At 40.9% G+C, this 14,803-nt stretch overlaps 1 protein-coding gene across 1 annotated transcript in view; it reads left to right on the top strand.

Moving 5' to 3' along the window:
• Positions 1 to 506: 506 nt before the first annotated feature.
• VPS45 (vacuolar protein sorting 45 homolog) overlaps positions 507 to 14,803 on the top strand; it is a 322,652-nt gene continuing 308,355 nt past the window's right edge. Inside the window, exons 1-3 of the mRNA XM_086945373.1 lie at positions 507 to 714; positions 12,110 to 12,244; positions 14,624 to 14,684. Coding sequence (XP_086801499.1) covers positions 622 to 714; positions 12,110 to 12,244; positions 14,624 to 14,684 — 289 coding nt within the window. The 5' untranslated portion in view covers positions 507 to 621. The remainder of the gene's footprint in view (positions 715 to 12,109; positions 12,245 to 14,623; positions 14,685 to 14,803) is intronic.

Below are 14,803 nucleotides of genomic sequence, written 5' to 3'. Positions count from 1 at the left end.
AGAGATATGCATGCACTTTAAGAATGTCAGATGTAGGGTCTGTGAGAGTAATTACACTACGATTTAAAAAGCACGTACTAATTAATTTGTTTATTTCAATTCATTCTTTATTAGTGTTACTCATACCAATAGCGGGTGTTAGAGAACTTTACATCACACCCACACACTATACAGGGACAATAACGTGAAACAAATGTGTAAATCAATGCACTGGATGGATATGTAACTTAAGTTGAAAGAGGCTTTCAACAAGGTGTAGGAGTGATATATCAACTTTACTGCAGCATTTTGTGGTAACAGTGCATGGTCGGTAATACAAAGTCCGGCATTGAACCATTTCCCGGAATATGTTTTCCTAATTGCAATACTGATAATAATAACTCAACCCAATAGCGTTCGCAAGCTTTGTTCTACTTAAAAGAGAAGCACATTCCGCGGAAAAAATGTAGTCCGTTGTCTGTATCTCTGCTTGCGCGTTGCTATGCAGTTAAACTACACTTCCCAGCATGCCCCGGCAGAAACAGGAAGAGAAGCGGTAGTGGGTTAAGCGAAGGCAGGATCGAAAGCGCTGCCCCAGCTGTACAGGAAGATCCTTGCTGCAGCTGTTTACAGACAGTCATCATGAACGTTGTACTAGCCGTGAAGCAGTATGTGTCGAAGATGATAGAGGAGAGCGGGCCGGGCATGAAGGTGCTTCTCATGGACAAGGAGACGGTGAGCACTTCTCTCGTGCACAAGCGACTGGCCCTGTCTTAGCATACCATGTTCCTCAACATTACAGACCTTTGCGCCAACTACAATCAGCGGAACTTGCTCCTTACGCACCCTATTATAGACGTCTAGATTAGAGCTATCCACAGACAGCCCCACCTCCCCAGTTTAGAATGATACACCATCCAGACTCAGGTACATGCAGAGATGCTCTATAGCTCGTGTAATACTCACCCTGAAGGCACAAGTTCCAGTCAAATTTCAGCCTCCACCATCTCCAGTCCAGCATACACTAACACATAATGTCACTGTTTTTACTGTACTTACCCTGTAACACCCACAGCCATGCAAGCTTCTGGCACAAGGGCAGTTCTGTACCATCAAAGGTCTCCACTGGTTCAGGTCAGTGCGTGGGTAGGTTCCAAATGAATTTCCTTTCTTGTAGTTGTGTTTCTCCCATTACAAATTCAGGACATCTAGTAGCAGTAGAAAATCATTGAGTGGGTGAGATTATCACACATGGGGCTGAGAAACTAGAGAGTTCTGCACTTTCCTCAGCCCACGGTGCATGCAGAGAACTTCACTGTTCCTGCCTGTGGCATATAGAGTGCCACATCACCCATAGCACCTGATGCACATTCATTCTGCATGAACCCTACACCATGGGACGCTCATTCTGTCCCACCAGAAGCTGAATGGAACGCTGCACAATTCATGTATAGCATTTCAAACACATGCTGGAACAGAGTGCTTAACCCTCCACAGCCCATAGTACACAGAGAGCCTGCTCCAGCCATAGCTCGTGAAGCCATCCACAGATCATGTTATTTGCAGACATGTGCCCCTTCCAAAGCTCGTGGTCAACAGTGCCATACATTTCATTATCTCAGACCATTGTACAGAGTTTTGCCCAGTCCCACGTGGGCGGTGGACAATGTACAGCACCGTCCAGATCTTTTCATTTAAAGAACTCCGCAAATGTCCATGTGCTCCTGCTTGCTGACTTGGATGTTCGGTGAAACAATACCACAGTCCCCTGAAAATGCTCCGCCATGTCTGTGTTACCAGCAAGACCACTTTCAGAGTCCTGTTGGCTCTTCTTGCCACACACAAATGGTCGCACAGTGATCACAACCTGTGTGTCATTGTGAAGTGGTGCCTCTCTAGGGGCTCTTAAAATCAATTAGAAGTTCATTAAATGCATCTATGGAACTGAGCTGCATTTTATCCGTACAGTTTTCAAAACCTTCATGGGGTTGTGAGTATATTGCTTAGGGTGAGTACTGGCCTCAAGTTAATTCTATGTGATACGATTCTGTACATTTTATGATGTATCTAACATACTGCAGTTCTTGATCTTGGATACAGAAGGTGCTGTTGATGGGGGAGATTAGTTGGCAGTTCTTCATCCAGATGATGTGTCCAGAACAGCTGTTTTTTCGCCAGCAGCCAGAAATGTTTCCTAATGAGATACTGTTACCCAAAGTAACTCGTATTTCTTTCAGGAACATATGTATAGCACTTTAAATAATAATGTGTGTACTTTAAACTTTGTCATATGTAAATACTCTACTTCTTTCCCATGGATTTTCAGTCTTGTCGTTCACCATTTAAAAAAAAAAATATTTTTATTAATCCATGAAGCCACATCAAAGAACCATAAATACATTTCAATTATACAATCAATGGTTAAAAAAGCCCCACCCACATGGTCCTATAAAGGAAGGAGAAAAAAAAATCCAGCAGTGCTAGCATAAAACATACATTTAGTAAAAGCAGAGGAAAAGAATCAATATATGTCCAACTCTCGCATTTTATCCCCTCAGTACTAAAGTGCTTGGTGCGGTGTACAAAATGTATCGAATATTAATTTTGATCCAGGGAGAAAAAAAAGTGTAGAGTGCCATATAAGCTGCATGTCATAATTCCATAAAATACATCTGTTTATTTCATGGCATATCATTCATCCATATAGGAAACTACCGGCCCCCAGATGTCTCTACCTAATTTTCTCTTCCCAGCCCCCTTTAATGCATATAGGCTGTATTCTAGATTAAAGATGGAAAAAAATCTTGCCCTCCATAGCTCGAAAGTCGGGGCATCTTTATGAAGCCACATTGATGCCATACACAACCGGGCTATAGCTGTGACTACAAAAATCAGATATTGGTGTCTGTATGCCAGCTGGTCGCATCCATCTACCACCGCTACCCCTAACAGCACTTGGGATACAGTCAATTTAATCGGGCCCCCAAGCAGTTCCGTCAAGAATTTTTCTTGATCCCTAAAAAATTTACTTAAGTGACCACATATAAAAAATATATGGACAATTCCTGCATCTTCTGCTCTGCTCCTAAAACACTTGCCATTGTTAACTCTCCCCCATTTTAACAACCTAGCTGGAGTATAATAGAGGTTAAAAATGGTCTTTTAGTGCTGTGCACGGAGGTTGGCGGACATCAGTAATCTACCCGCCAATTCAATGAATTTTCCACCCGTGTACCTTGACACCCAAGTCTGTTATCCCAATTAATATTTTTTCTGTCTAAATCCCCTTCCTTAGTTTCTAGTAATAAGTTATATAACAAGCCAATGCGTGCCGCTTTCCTTACACCTTCAATTGCGGGATTTATATCAATCTTCCATTGGCTCTTAAGTAGGTAATCACAGATTTGCAGAAATGTAAAAAATTAATTTCTGGGGAGGTGATACTTTTCGAGCAACATCTCAAACAACATCTTGTCCCCATTCTCATGTAGGTCCCCGATGTATTGAATGCCTTTTGTCCGCCATCTATCTATAATCCGGTCCCAAAATATCGGAGGCAAAAGCATGGTGGCGGAAAACAGGGTATACTGAGAGACCCTCTCGAATCTGTACCACTTTCGCACCACTTTCCACACCTTATACGCAGCATTCAGAATCTTGAATCTGTTTTTTTATAGTAGCTGGGTTCCAAGTTGACAAACAACCGTTTTTTCGCATCACTACCCAATAAGATTTGATATATTGAAGGTGATTCGGCAATATCAAAAGGTTCTGTCCCTGAGAATAGAATATTCATGCGCTGCAACATACAAGCCAAATAATACAAAGTAAAATCAGGTACTACCCATCCCCCCTTTTCCTGTGGTAAAACCATATAACGCATTGCTCTCCGGGGTTTCCCTTGTGCCTGTAGAAACCTCGCACATATCGACTGTAATATAGCCAATTGCGCACCGGAAATTTCTAAAGGAACGGATCTAAAAGAATATAAAACCTTGGGCAAAATAAGCATTTTAAGAACGTTACACAGCCCAACAAGTGTCAGATGTAAACATTCACACGGGTCAAACTGCTTTCGTACCGCCGTTAGAATATTACCCCAGTTAACCTCAACTAAGGTTTTCAAACATGTTCTTACACCTAGATATGATACCTCACTTTTACCCCATTGATCATTAAAACACTCTTGGTTAGACATAATATTTGTGTTTTAAGCACATTTAACTTATATCCTGACGTGGCTCCGAAATCTGCTGATAATTGTTCTATCTTGGAGATAGCCCCCCTAGGATTAGGGGTGACCACCGCCACGTCATCAGCATATGCAAGAACACGATAATGCTCTTGTTTCCAGATTACTGGTTCTATTCCTGCACTTTTGTCCAGCATCATTAAAAAGGGGTTAATATATAAGGAGAACAACAAGGGAGAACAGTGACACCCGTGCCTTGTCCCCGTGTTATATTTACTGAACCTGACTCAAGACCCATAATACATATCTTAGCCGTAGGGCGTCTATATAAAACTTGAAAAGCTTTAAGGAAATGTTGCTGAAAACCCGCCTGCCATTGTACCGCCCATAAAAATTCCCACACGACCCGGTCGAACGCTTTTTCGGCGTCTAATAAAATCAAACTGAATGTATTCCCCATAGTATTGGCTATATCTAACAAGGTAACTACACAGCTAATATGATTAGTAGTCCCCCTCATTGGTATGAATCCATGTTGCCGTGTTGAGACTAGCTGGGTAGTAACTTCAGCCAACCGGGTCGCAAGGATTTTGGCATAGATTTTGCCATCTACATTCAATAATGATATTGGCCGATACGAGCCTGTCTGTTCGGCGGGCTTGTCTTTTAAAAAAAAAACTATTATGCTAACTTCATCCCAGTACAGCGGGGGGGGGGCTCCTGTCTGTGCCAGAAGAAAGATGGTATGCATATCCGTTTTAAGTTCCTTAAACAAAGTTTTATATACTTCTAACGGTAGCTTATCGGGCCCTGCTGCTTTATCCGGGCTTGACTATTAATAGCTCTTTCTAATTCTTCCATAGTAATGGGTTCCTCAAGTCTTTCTGCATCTAATATATCTACTTTTTTGCAGTCAAGGTCCTGTAGCAGCTTTTCTGCGGCCTGTATATCAGGAGATTCGCCTGTATAAAGTGCCTCATAATATCCCTGGAATACCTTCAATATCCCTTCATCCGTATCAGCCAAGTTCCCTCCAGCCGTATCAGCCAAGTTCCCTCCAGCATCTACTACTGGTCCAATTCTTTGGGCCGCTTCCCTTCATCGCACCCTTTGTGCCAAGCAGCTGCCAGTTGTCTCCCCGTATTCATAGCTTTGACCCCTATTGATAACGTGCTTTTTGGCTATTTCTTCGTTCCAGTGTAGGTTTATTTTAGCCTTACACCTAGCTACGTGCACCTGTATATCGGAGATCTCAAGTCCAGCCTGAATCCCCTGCATTAGTCTTTCTTCCGCTGCTGACAAATTGCCACATAATTCCTGCGCAACTGCATGTAGCTGCTTCTGCTTATGTAGCCCAAAGCTCAGGGTTTCACCCCTGGAACCTGATTTTAGGGCATCCCACACTGACCCAATCCGAGCCGTGCTTGTATTTATAGCCAAAAATTGCTCAACCCACACTTTCATACGTGCCACATACTTGCTATCCAGAAGCAGCTTCTTATCAAATGAAAATGTTCGAGGTCTAGTTCCAGTTTTAAACATGTTAAGATTCAATACAAGAGGGCCATGGTCCGAGGAGATCCGCGGGTGAACCTTAATGTGTTGTAAATGAATCTAGGACCCTAGTGTACATTTTCCCGATTCATGCCCTTATATAGGCATAGAAATCACTACCATATTTGGCCTAAGCCTTACAGCCCAAATACGGCATGGCTACTTCCACTAAGTTCCGAGAATCAACAACGATTTCTTGGAAAAACCCGCCTTCAGCAGCTAGGGACTTCCCCTTGCTTGAATATTGAGTTCTCCAAGAAATCCTGAAGTTTTCAAAGAATTTAGCCTTTGAGTGACGTTATTAAGTCCAATTATGCGTCAAACTCGGAACCTTCAAAGTATAATATGCCTAGGTTTGCCCAGACAAACACACAGTGGTTTGGAGCAGATCGACTATCTACTTGCCCGACGCCCTGCAGCAGCAAGTGCCATAGGAAGCCGACCCTCCAGCTGACGCACTGAAAGAGAAGCTGTCTTTTCTCTTACCGAGAAATCCAGCTCCAGTGTTTCCGGGCTACCCTTGTGGGTATTTGGGAAATCGAGTCCTGAGAGAGAGATACAAGCCCTCCTTCATTCTAAAACCAAGGTACGGAGCTGATTAGACCTCTTAGAGAATTCTTGGAATAGATTCCTAGCAGAGAACTACTAAACTTAGGCTACTCCTCACTTACTTCTTCCCTCGTACTAGACTTAGGTTAGGTACACCGGGGTAGGCGTATTTTAGAAGCACAAGTTGAGTACTTTTAGTCATTATTTATTACTGTATGTATTTTATACATTTTATGCACTGTTATGGCTTAGAAACCATATCATGCTTTTACAGTACTACTTTATAATACTGTTCGTATTATATGCATTGTACTTTATAACAAGTATTACGATTGTAGCAGTACGCCCGTCTCTCTATTTTCTCAGCACCTCTGGTGAAACAAAGCATGCACGATTGACTGAGTAAAATAGCTATCTATTGTTTCCGCGACTCTAGAGATTGGTTTCTTATTCTTGGGAAACAAAGTTGTCATGTTTATGCGGTTGTCAGAAACGAATCCCTTCTTGTTTATTCGAGAAAGTTTCTCGTGACCTCTGAGCTAGCTGGCACTCACAATTAAGTCCAATATATTCGGTAGAGACCTAGTAGACCTGAGTCCTACGTCTAAACTACAGCATATATTATTCCAATACGCAAAGCCTATTGGGAATATAGGAACTACACTGACAATAACAGCCCGGATAAAAAAAAAAATCTAGCAATACCAACTTCTGGTGCGGATGTGAAAAGAAGGTGTACCCAGACTCCGACCCGCTCAGTGTTGCCCATGCATCCACCAGGCCATGATCTACTACTAAAGACTGTAGTGCCTTAAAGACTTTCGTTTTTCTCCCCTTGTAAGACTTGTTATTATCATGTAACAGCCCTACCTCCAGATGTATGTTTAAATCTCCGCATATAATCATTTGAGTGGACCATGATGCAAGTTCCACATTTAGACCTTCTAATAATACAGCCTCGTCGAAATTCGACCCATATATTGAACAAACAGTGCACTTTTGCTTACCCATCATACATTCCACAATGACCCATCTCCCGGCTTCATCTGTTAATACTCTTCTGGTCCGCTGTATATGATTTTTAGCTAAAATAGCTACACCCCTTATGGTAGTGGATTGCTCTGTGCTTGCCAACACATTAAACCCCAATTCTGCCAGCAGTTTTCGTTTACTCCATGGGATGTGAGTTTCTTGAATGCATACCAGATCTAATTGAAGCAACCTCAACTCAGCCAAGATCTGTTGTTTCTTGTTATAACTATTCAATCCACAAACATTCAGGGAGCCAAGCCGAATGCCAGCACTTTTACGCCTATCCCCCATTCATATTCATCACAATCTTGAACATTAGGACCATATTGCCAAAACCATTGAATTTCTTCATTAATCTCATTATAGCTTCATGGATTCTTTTTCCCCGTACCCAACCCCCCTCTCCCCTGCACGGTTTCAACCGAAGCCGTGCCCTCCTTCCACCCCCCCCCCCCCCCCCCCAAAAAAGGCTAGGAGACCTAAGGCCTCCGTGATGGAACAAGCTTTTAATGCCCCAGACCCCCCGTTCCACTGCCTGCAAAACCACGCTTTTTCCTTTAGCGCCTGCTTTACCAAAATCGAGAAAAAAAGAGAAGAAGAGCTAATCTAATCCATACATATCACTGATATTAAATAAAAGTGACACATCTAGTAACCCATATATCTTTACCTAGGATTCTACATAATTCAAAGATTTTACGGTGCTCCTGAGGGTACATCTATGGTGATATTATGTGGCAGAAAACACAATTATTTTAACCTGCGAAGAGGGGTCTCTTCTGGAGTTCTTTCAGTATATTTGATGTCATTAGTTTGGCAGTTTCCTACATGAAATACATATTTTTGTGTGCAATTTTGTATTTTTCATATTATTATTAATCTTCATAAGTTGTTTATGTTTAAAAATCCAGGTCAGTATGCGTTTCGGGTCATAACCATACTCTTCATCAGGGGAATTAACATCTTTATCAGATATAAACACGAATACCTAATTTCATTCTCTTATAATCACAAAATAGTATGTAGAGGCAATGGTCCTATGCCTTTCTCTTACTACTCCCAATAAACTGCACTTGCAAGATTAATGTAATGTATGTGCTAAAAGCAGCACAGTTTCAGCAACCTTGACGCACAAACCCCTTATGGGCCTGCATATGGACATTGGAGTTGTTCATGATATGCCCTTAATCCTTCTGTATGGGAGAATGTGGTTTGTATCGGCATACTTTTAAGACCATCATGAAGTATATCCAAGGACATGTGTGTTCGGTGCAGTGTTTTATAGGAGGACATTTATTATTTGTGCATCTGTATGCACAGTGATCTTTGTAACCACAATCCTGGTATCAGAGCGTTGAGAAAGCAAAACACCATGACACTCAGGGAAGCTAGATGACACCACGGAGGTGCTCCTTGCCCTAGACTGAGACACTGCACAGAGTTCAGATGCAAACTTGCTGGTCACTGGTTAGCAACATACTGTGAATCAAAGCTGTATGTGGTGAGCCAGGTTCCCTACACAGAGGTAAAGAAGGTTCTAGGGATCCGGGGATCCTCAAGATGGTCATACAGGTATTTTAGGAGCTCGCCTTAGCTCGAGTTGGTCATAGTAGGAACATCCATCACGAAATAGAGCTCAGAGGCAGAGGCTGCGCTTACACTGTTTGACAACAGAAGGCAGTAAGCAGTAAAACTTCAGCAAAATACGATGTTTTCCAGTTTTCACTGAAAAGCAAAATTTCCCTTTGGTGGTGTTTTATTGGTTATGAATGGTTTTAACTGAAAACTGGAAACTCTAAACATATTACAGAAAGTGTGGATGAGGTGTGTTATCCTCAAAACTGTGGAAAAACTTCTCCTGGCACATCAAGGAAAGAAATGGTACAGTTGTCTCTAGATCTTTGTGCCACATCGTAATCTGAGATGTTATTGGGGTTTTTAAGTTTAGGGTTTTGAAGGTTGAGGCGCATAAAACATTATCAACTAATGAAGCAAATTTTTGGGGACCTGGACTTATTCTGATTATGAAAACAATGCCAATGGCAGAAAGCGGAAATGAAACAAACCAGCAAGAGTGAGCTAAAGAGACCGGAAGAATGGTGTTGTGAATGAAAAGAGTGTCCACCCATTATTCAGTCCACAACAGAAGCATCTCTTCAGCAAACAAGTTGCAATTTTAGCGCAAAGTGCATAGTAACTCACTGGATATTTGTTTCTCAGACATGAGCTGGAGGTTCCATACAGATTAGCTACTGAAATGTATTTTCCGCACTCAATTTATTGCAAGAGTCATGTTGTTTGCATATTACTTTACTTCTGATGTATCCATCTTCCACCCCCATATAACGATAACAGAGTATATTATACGTCAATGGGTGACCTGGTTTCAGTTCTTGCTTTTCCATACCTCATTGTCCAGAGCGCGCACTCTCTCTCTCTCTCTCTCTCTCTCTCTCTCTCTCGCTCTCTGTCTCTGTCTCTCTCTCTCTCTTTTTTGGTACTTTTACAGCAACAAAGTTAAATGTCCCCTTCGAAAATTTCAGTATTCAAATCCAATTGTCTTTTGCCAAGATATCATTGTCAGACCCACAATACTTGTTCATGTTGTGTTTAGAACTGGAATATGATGCCATGGACTGACCCTCCTCTGTGTCCTGTTACATGAAGCATATCAGGGAGCAGAAGGCAAAGTTGGTTTTGGCCATGTCCAGCGCCAAAGAGTTCTCTCACACCCTGACTGGGGCAATCTCCCAAAAGATCTTCCCATAAAAAACACAAGAAAGCACAGTTGGAATGAGTAGTCGTCCACATTCCAGGACTGTTTGGAGTTTTGAGGCTGTTTCAAGAGCCAGGACTCTATTGGAGAAGATCTTAATGCTGAAAATGATATAACAATGTGTCCATCTCCATTGGCAGTCCCTCAAGAAAGTTGAACCCTTCTATTTTGATTGTGTTCAGGACAGTTCTTCACAGGGTTAGCACAATTGTGTGCGCTTGACTGTTCTGGAGTCTTTGACCCCACGGAATCTGATTTGACTAACCAATTGATGGTAATACCCAATCAATTTTTTATGGGGGTAACTGGGCATATAGTGGCAATGCTTGGCAAAAGATGTTTGTACTGGATACAATTGTCTGGTAATTACAAGGGCATGCTATGGAAGTAACGGGTAAGTGGTTGAAATACATGGCCATTTGAAAACAAAACCTGTATTTAGGAGAAGCACAACTCAGCAAGCACTTCTACATCGTAGATCAGGGCTGCATAATGCAAATCCCTCAAAGAGATCATACCGTACATGTACAATGCACATGCACTCAAATACCACCAAAACACAACATCCTCCGTACATCTATTAACCACAGTTTCACATCTGTTTACAATATTCCCAGATCTGAGAGGCATTGCGCATACCATTGTGCCTCATTGCGCAATCCAGAAATCCCACAGCATGAAGACGCTTTACCAGTGGGAGATGACCATTATACAAATGCCAATAAAATAACAAGTCTGATCTTAGTGCCTGGTATATGAGGGAAGGGGTTCCAGGCATATGATGACAGCATCAATGGTTCAGCGTATCTATCAAATGGCCTGGGGTTGGGATCAGTTCCTGAAGCTTTCCAAATGCAATGATGAGGATGTCAAACCTGGACCAAATTATTTCAAACTGGCTGTTATACAGAAGAGCCAGATTTGAACCTCTCTCTTTTTTATTGTGATGCGGTTGAGTCAAATGGTTTTAAAATGATTATGAACACATCCACCCGGATAAGAAAAGCTGTTGACCGTTAAGCAAAAGGTATCTTTCATTGACTGGTTTGTGTCAGTCTTAGTACTGCACCATGGACAGCACCTGGCTGGCATTGGCTACTACATGTTTTGTAGTGCAGTGATCTCATGGGACTATCTGTATTAATTTTGATCCTGGGTATTCTTTGAAATTTTGTAAATTTTGCCTTAATTTTAGGAATCAGAAATATTCCATGGGAGATAGGTAGGTTTGTGCAATCTTTCGAGTGTTTTAGGTTCAAGGAGTGTAGATGGAAGAAATTAGATCTGTGTTTCAGTAATGGCAGTGTAGCCGGTGTGGCCTAGAGTGTGTCCAGATTGGTATGGTCTCAGAATTGGAGAGGAATGTTGACTTTGACCTGTGTTATATGGCTAATGATGGATCTCTTTCCTCACTGGTTATTTATTTTCCTTTTCTTGGCCATGTGAGTGTCTAAACAAAGCTACTTGCTTTCGACTTATTGTTTTCAATATTTTACAGTTAAATGTTTGAGATGCTTGATGCATAATAGCACTACTTAGAACCCCCAACACGTGAACATTTTGAATATATGTGCGCTAATTCATTTCACGACATCGTAAAAAGTACGGAATCAGCATAGAAGAATTTGAAATGGATGGCAGATCGGAGCTGCCAGTCCCCTCTAACCTAACCAGATTTACATCTCATTGTTACCCGCCTTAATCTATTTGGTTCCCAGGATTTTACTTTCTCATTCTCTTATTGCACCTAGGTTCCTGTTGTAGCTATTGCTTGTAATCATTTGCTCTTTTCAATCCCTACCACTTTTGATTTTTGGAAAAAATGTAAACTAGTTGAATGATCAATACGCCTTTTTAAAGGACTGAAATGAAATCTCTGCAGCACATAGTCTGCACCAATGAGTGATGAAAAAGGGCAGCAGGACAAGAGGAATACCCAGGTAGCAAGATCTTTTTTCATATTGCTGTATGCAGAGATTACATCTTAAACAAGTATATGGCAAACCTTGTGTTTATATTTTTTCTAGACTGGGATTGTCAGCATGGTATACACCCAGTCAGAGATCCTGCAAAAGGAAGTCTACCTCTTTGAGCGAATCGATTCTATGAACCGGGATGTCATGAAACACCTCAGAGCTATATGCTTCCTGAGACCTACCAAGGTAAGTGAGGCAAGGGCGAGAGGGAGAAGCCTTCACTGTAGTATTAGCATTGTCGTTTCTACTCCAGATAATCATCTCACTGTAACACTTGTTTTATGTTTCTAATTCCGATATTTAAGTAAATACATCCTTCGTTGTTATAAATATAAAGATGTTATTGGAAAAAGGATGCTTTTGTAATTTCGACAAACAATGTTTTAGAACTACACAAAATTGTCTTAATCTTTTAATGAATGAAAACATATCTTCCTGCCCACAGCAGACATTTCATAATCTGTCAACAGTGTGTATCAAGGAGCTGAAAAAAAAAAAAATCTAAACAGTGATGATAACTTTCAAGAATTGGTTGTCATGCCAAGTTACGGGTAACAGTTTTAGTTGGTGACTTTTAGGTCCGTGGCACAGTATATAAAATGAACCGAGATCATGTGTAAGAAATTTGCTGAGCACAACTGACAATTGTATAAAATGTAAACATACCGTCAATTTTTCAAATGACACAGGAATGAATAAGGGTACACAAACATGTCAACATCGTATGGTAGGAAATTACAAGTAACATTTAAGATTGGTCAGTCTGACTTTTCAGCAGTTAAAAAAAACCTTCAAGTAAGATTGTGAACTATACAGTAATGACCTGTTCTGCCCGAGATTTAGGCATTCAAACAGTTAGTGCAATTATTTCTCTATGGGTTCCTGAGAGTAGACCTGTAATCTAAAGCTCTCATCTTTTCCCCTGAAATGTCAAATTATTGTTACTTTGCACTAGAGTCAATCAAAAATGAGTTCTGAGATTTGTGAGCCTGTTATAGATTAAAAACATGGTAATATGTTGGGCAATTAGTGGTTAGGATTTCATTAGTGTTGTATGACTCCTAAATAGTTCATGCGTTTTACACCACCATTGACAGGGATTTTACTTTCTACTGCTCAGTTAGTGATGTAAAAAATCCAAATAAAGCTAACCAGTTGACTGAGTTTTATGTGGAAAGTTACTATCTGAAAACATGACCATGATTTCAGAAATGGAAGTATATGATGGCTGTCAGAAAGTTCTCACACCCTCCCAGCATGCTGATTGGGAGATGTCGCCTAACGGTCAGAATGGCTGATCTTAGAGTTGGGGAGCCAGGTTTGAGTCCCAGGTTCAGCTCAAGAGCCTGTGAATCTTGGCAAATCACTTAGGGCCAGATGTAGGTAAATCTGAAATACCGATTTCTTAATAGCGAATTTTACTGATTCGCTATTAAGAAATCGGTATTTCCTATGTAGGTAAAGATTCGGTAAAAAATACTGAATCCTTAATATTACTTATTACCGAATCGGTAATTGAGATTCGGTAATAAGGAATACCTACCCATTCATTTCTATGGGCTTGGAGGCCCATAGGAATGAATTTGAATACATTCACTATTAGCGATTCAGTATTACCGAATCGCTAATAGCGGGAGCACTTTCAGGGGTGCCAGGGTGTCAAAAGGACAACCTGTTGCCCCCCTGAAATGTGCATGTGTGCACATGTGGCGCACATACATGCCCTAAGGGCATGAATGTGTGCCACATGGCACTTAACAAAAAAGTGATTTTTTTTAAAGGAAATCAGTAATTACCACCAACTTGAAGTTGGTGATACTTACCGATTTCTTAAGGCTCAAAAACACTCTTTAATGTGCTTCCTACATTGCATTTAAGGAATCAGTATTACTGATTCCTTAAATGCAAGAGCAATAAGGAATTGGTATTTACCGATTCCTTATTTACCGATTCCTTGCCTACAATAGGAATGGCTAAATACCGGTCGGTAACACTGAAATTTACCAAATTTCGGCATTACCGACCGGTATTTAGCCACCTACATCTGACCCTTAATCTTTCCGTGCTGAAATAAAATATTTAATGTCATCACGTGCACATGTAATGTGCTCCACTGCCCTTGGGCCAAGTTCGTGCTTCATTGAACTTCAAAAAATAAATTAATAGATAATGCTGGACACACTCAATCCTCCACCATTGACAAGTGATCACATAAGAAACGCACCCATTGGAGTGTAGTGTAGAACGCAGGGTAATGCTTCAAGTTAGACTACCTTCGAACTTCCTGTGGGACCTTTTATGATTGAATATTTAGTGTCACAGGTTATGTTACTATAAAAAAACACAATTAATGACTCTTCCCCTCGCAATGTTTTTTGCAATCAAATTGACCCTTTATTCCACGACCTCTTCATGAACCTCGTTTTCAGCACTTTTAAACCTATTCACTTCTCTAAACGTTTACCTCTCTTTTATACATAATCAGCGGTTTAAATTGAAAGGCTTTCAATAATTCTGTTATTTTTATATATTTAATTGCAATGTTTCTCTTTTTTTTCCATGAAGGAAAATGTGGATTTCTTGATTCAAGAACTTCGTAGACCCAAGTATTGTGTTTATTTCATTTGTAAGTATCCTTACTATGGTGCCAAAATGCTTTAATGCACTATAAATGTTCTGAAGTGAACCCCACATGGAAGGATGTTATATTCACCCAGTCGATTGTGTTTATGGCACCTGTTGTAC

This window comes from Lissotriton vulgaris, chromosome 12 (assembly GCF_964263255.1).
Source record: "Lissotriton vulgaris chromosome 12, aLisVul1.2, whole genome shotgun sequence".
In the NCBI taxonomy this organism is placed as follows: domain Eukaryota; kingdom Metazoa; phylum Chordata; class Amphibia; order Caudata; family Salamandridae; genus Lissotriton; species Lissotriton vulgaris.
Note: the sequence above shows the minus strand (reverse complement) of the source record. Positions and strands in the feature narration are given on the sequence as shown.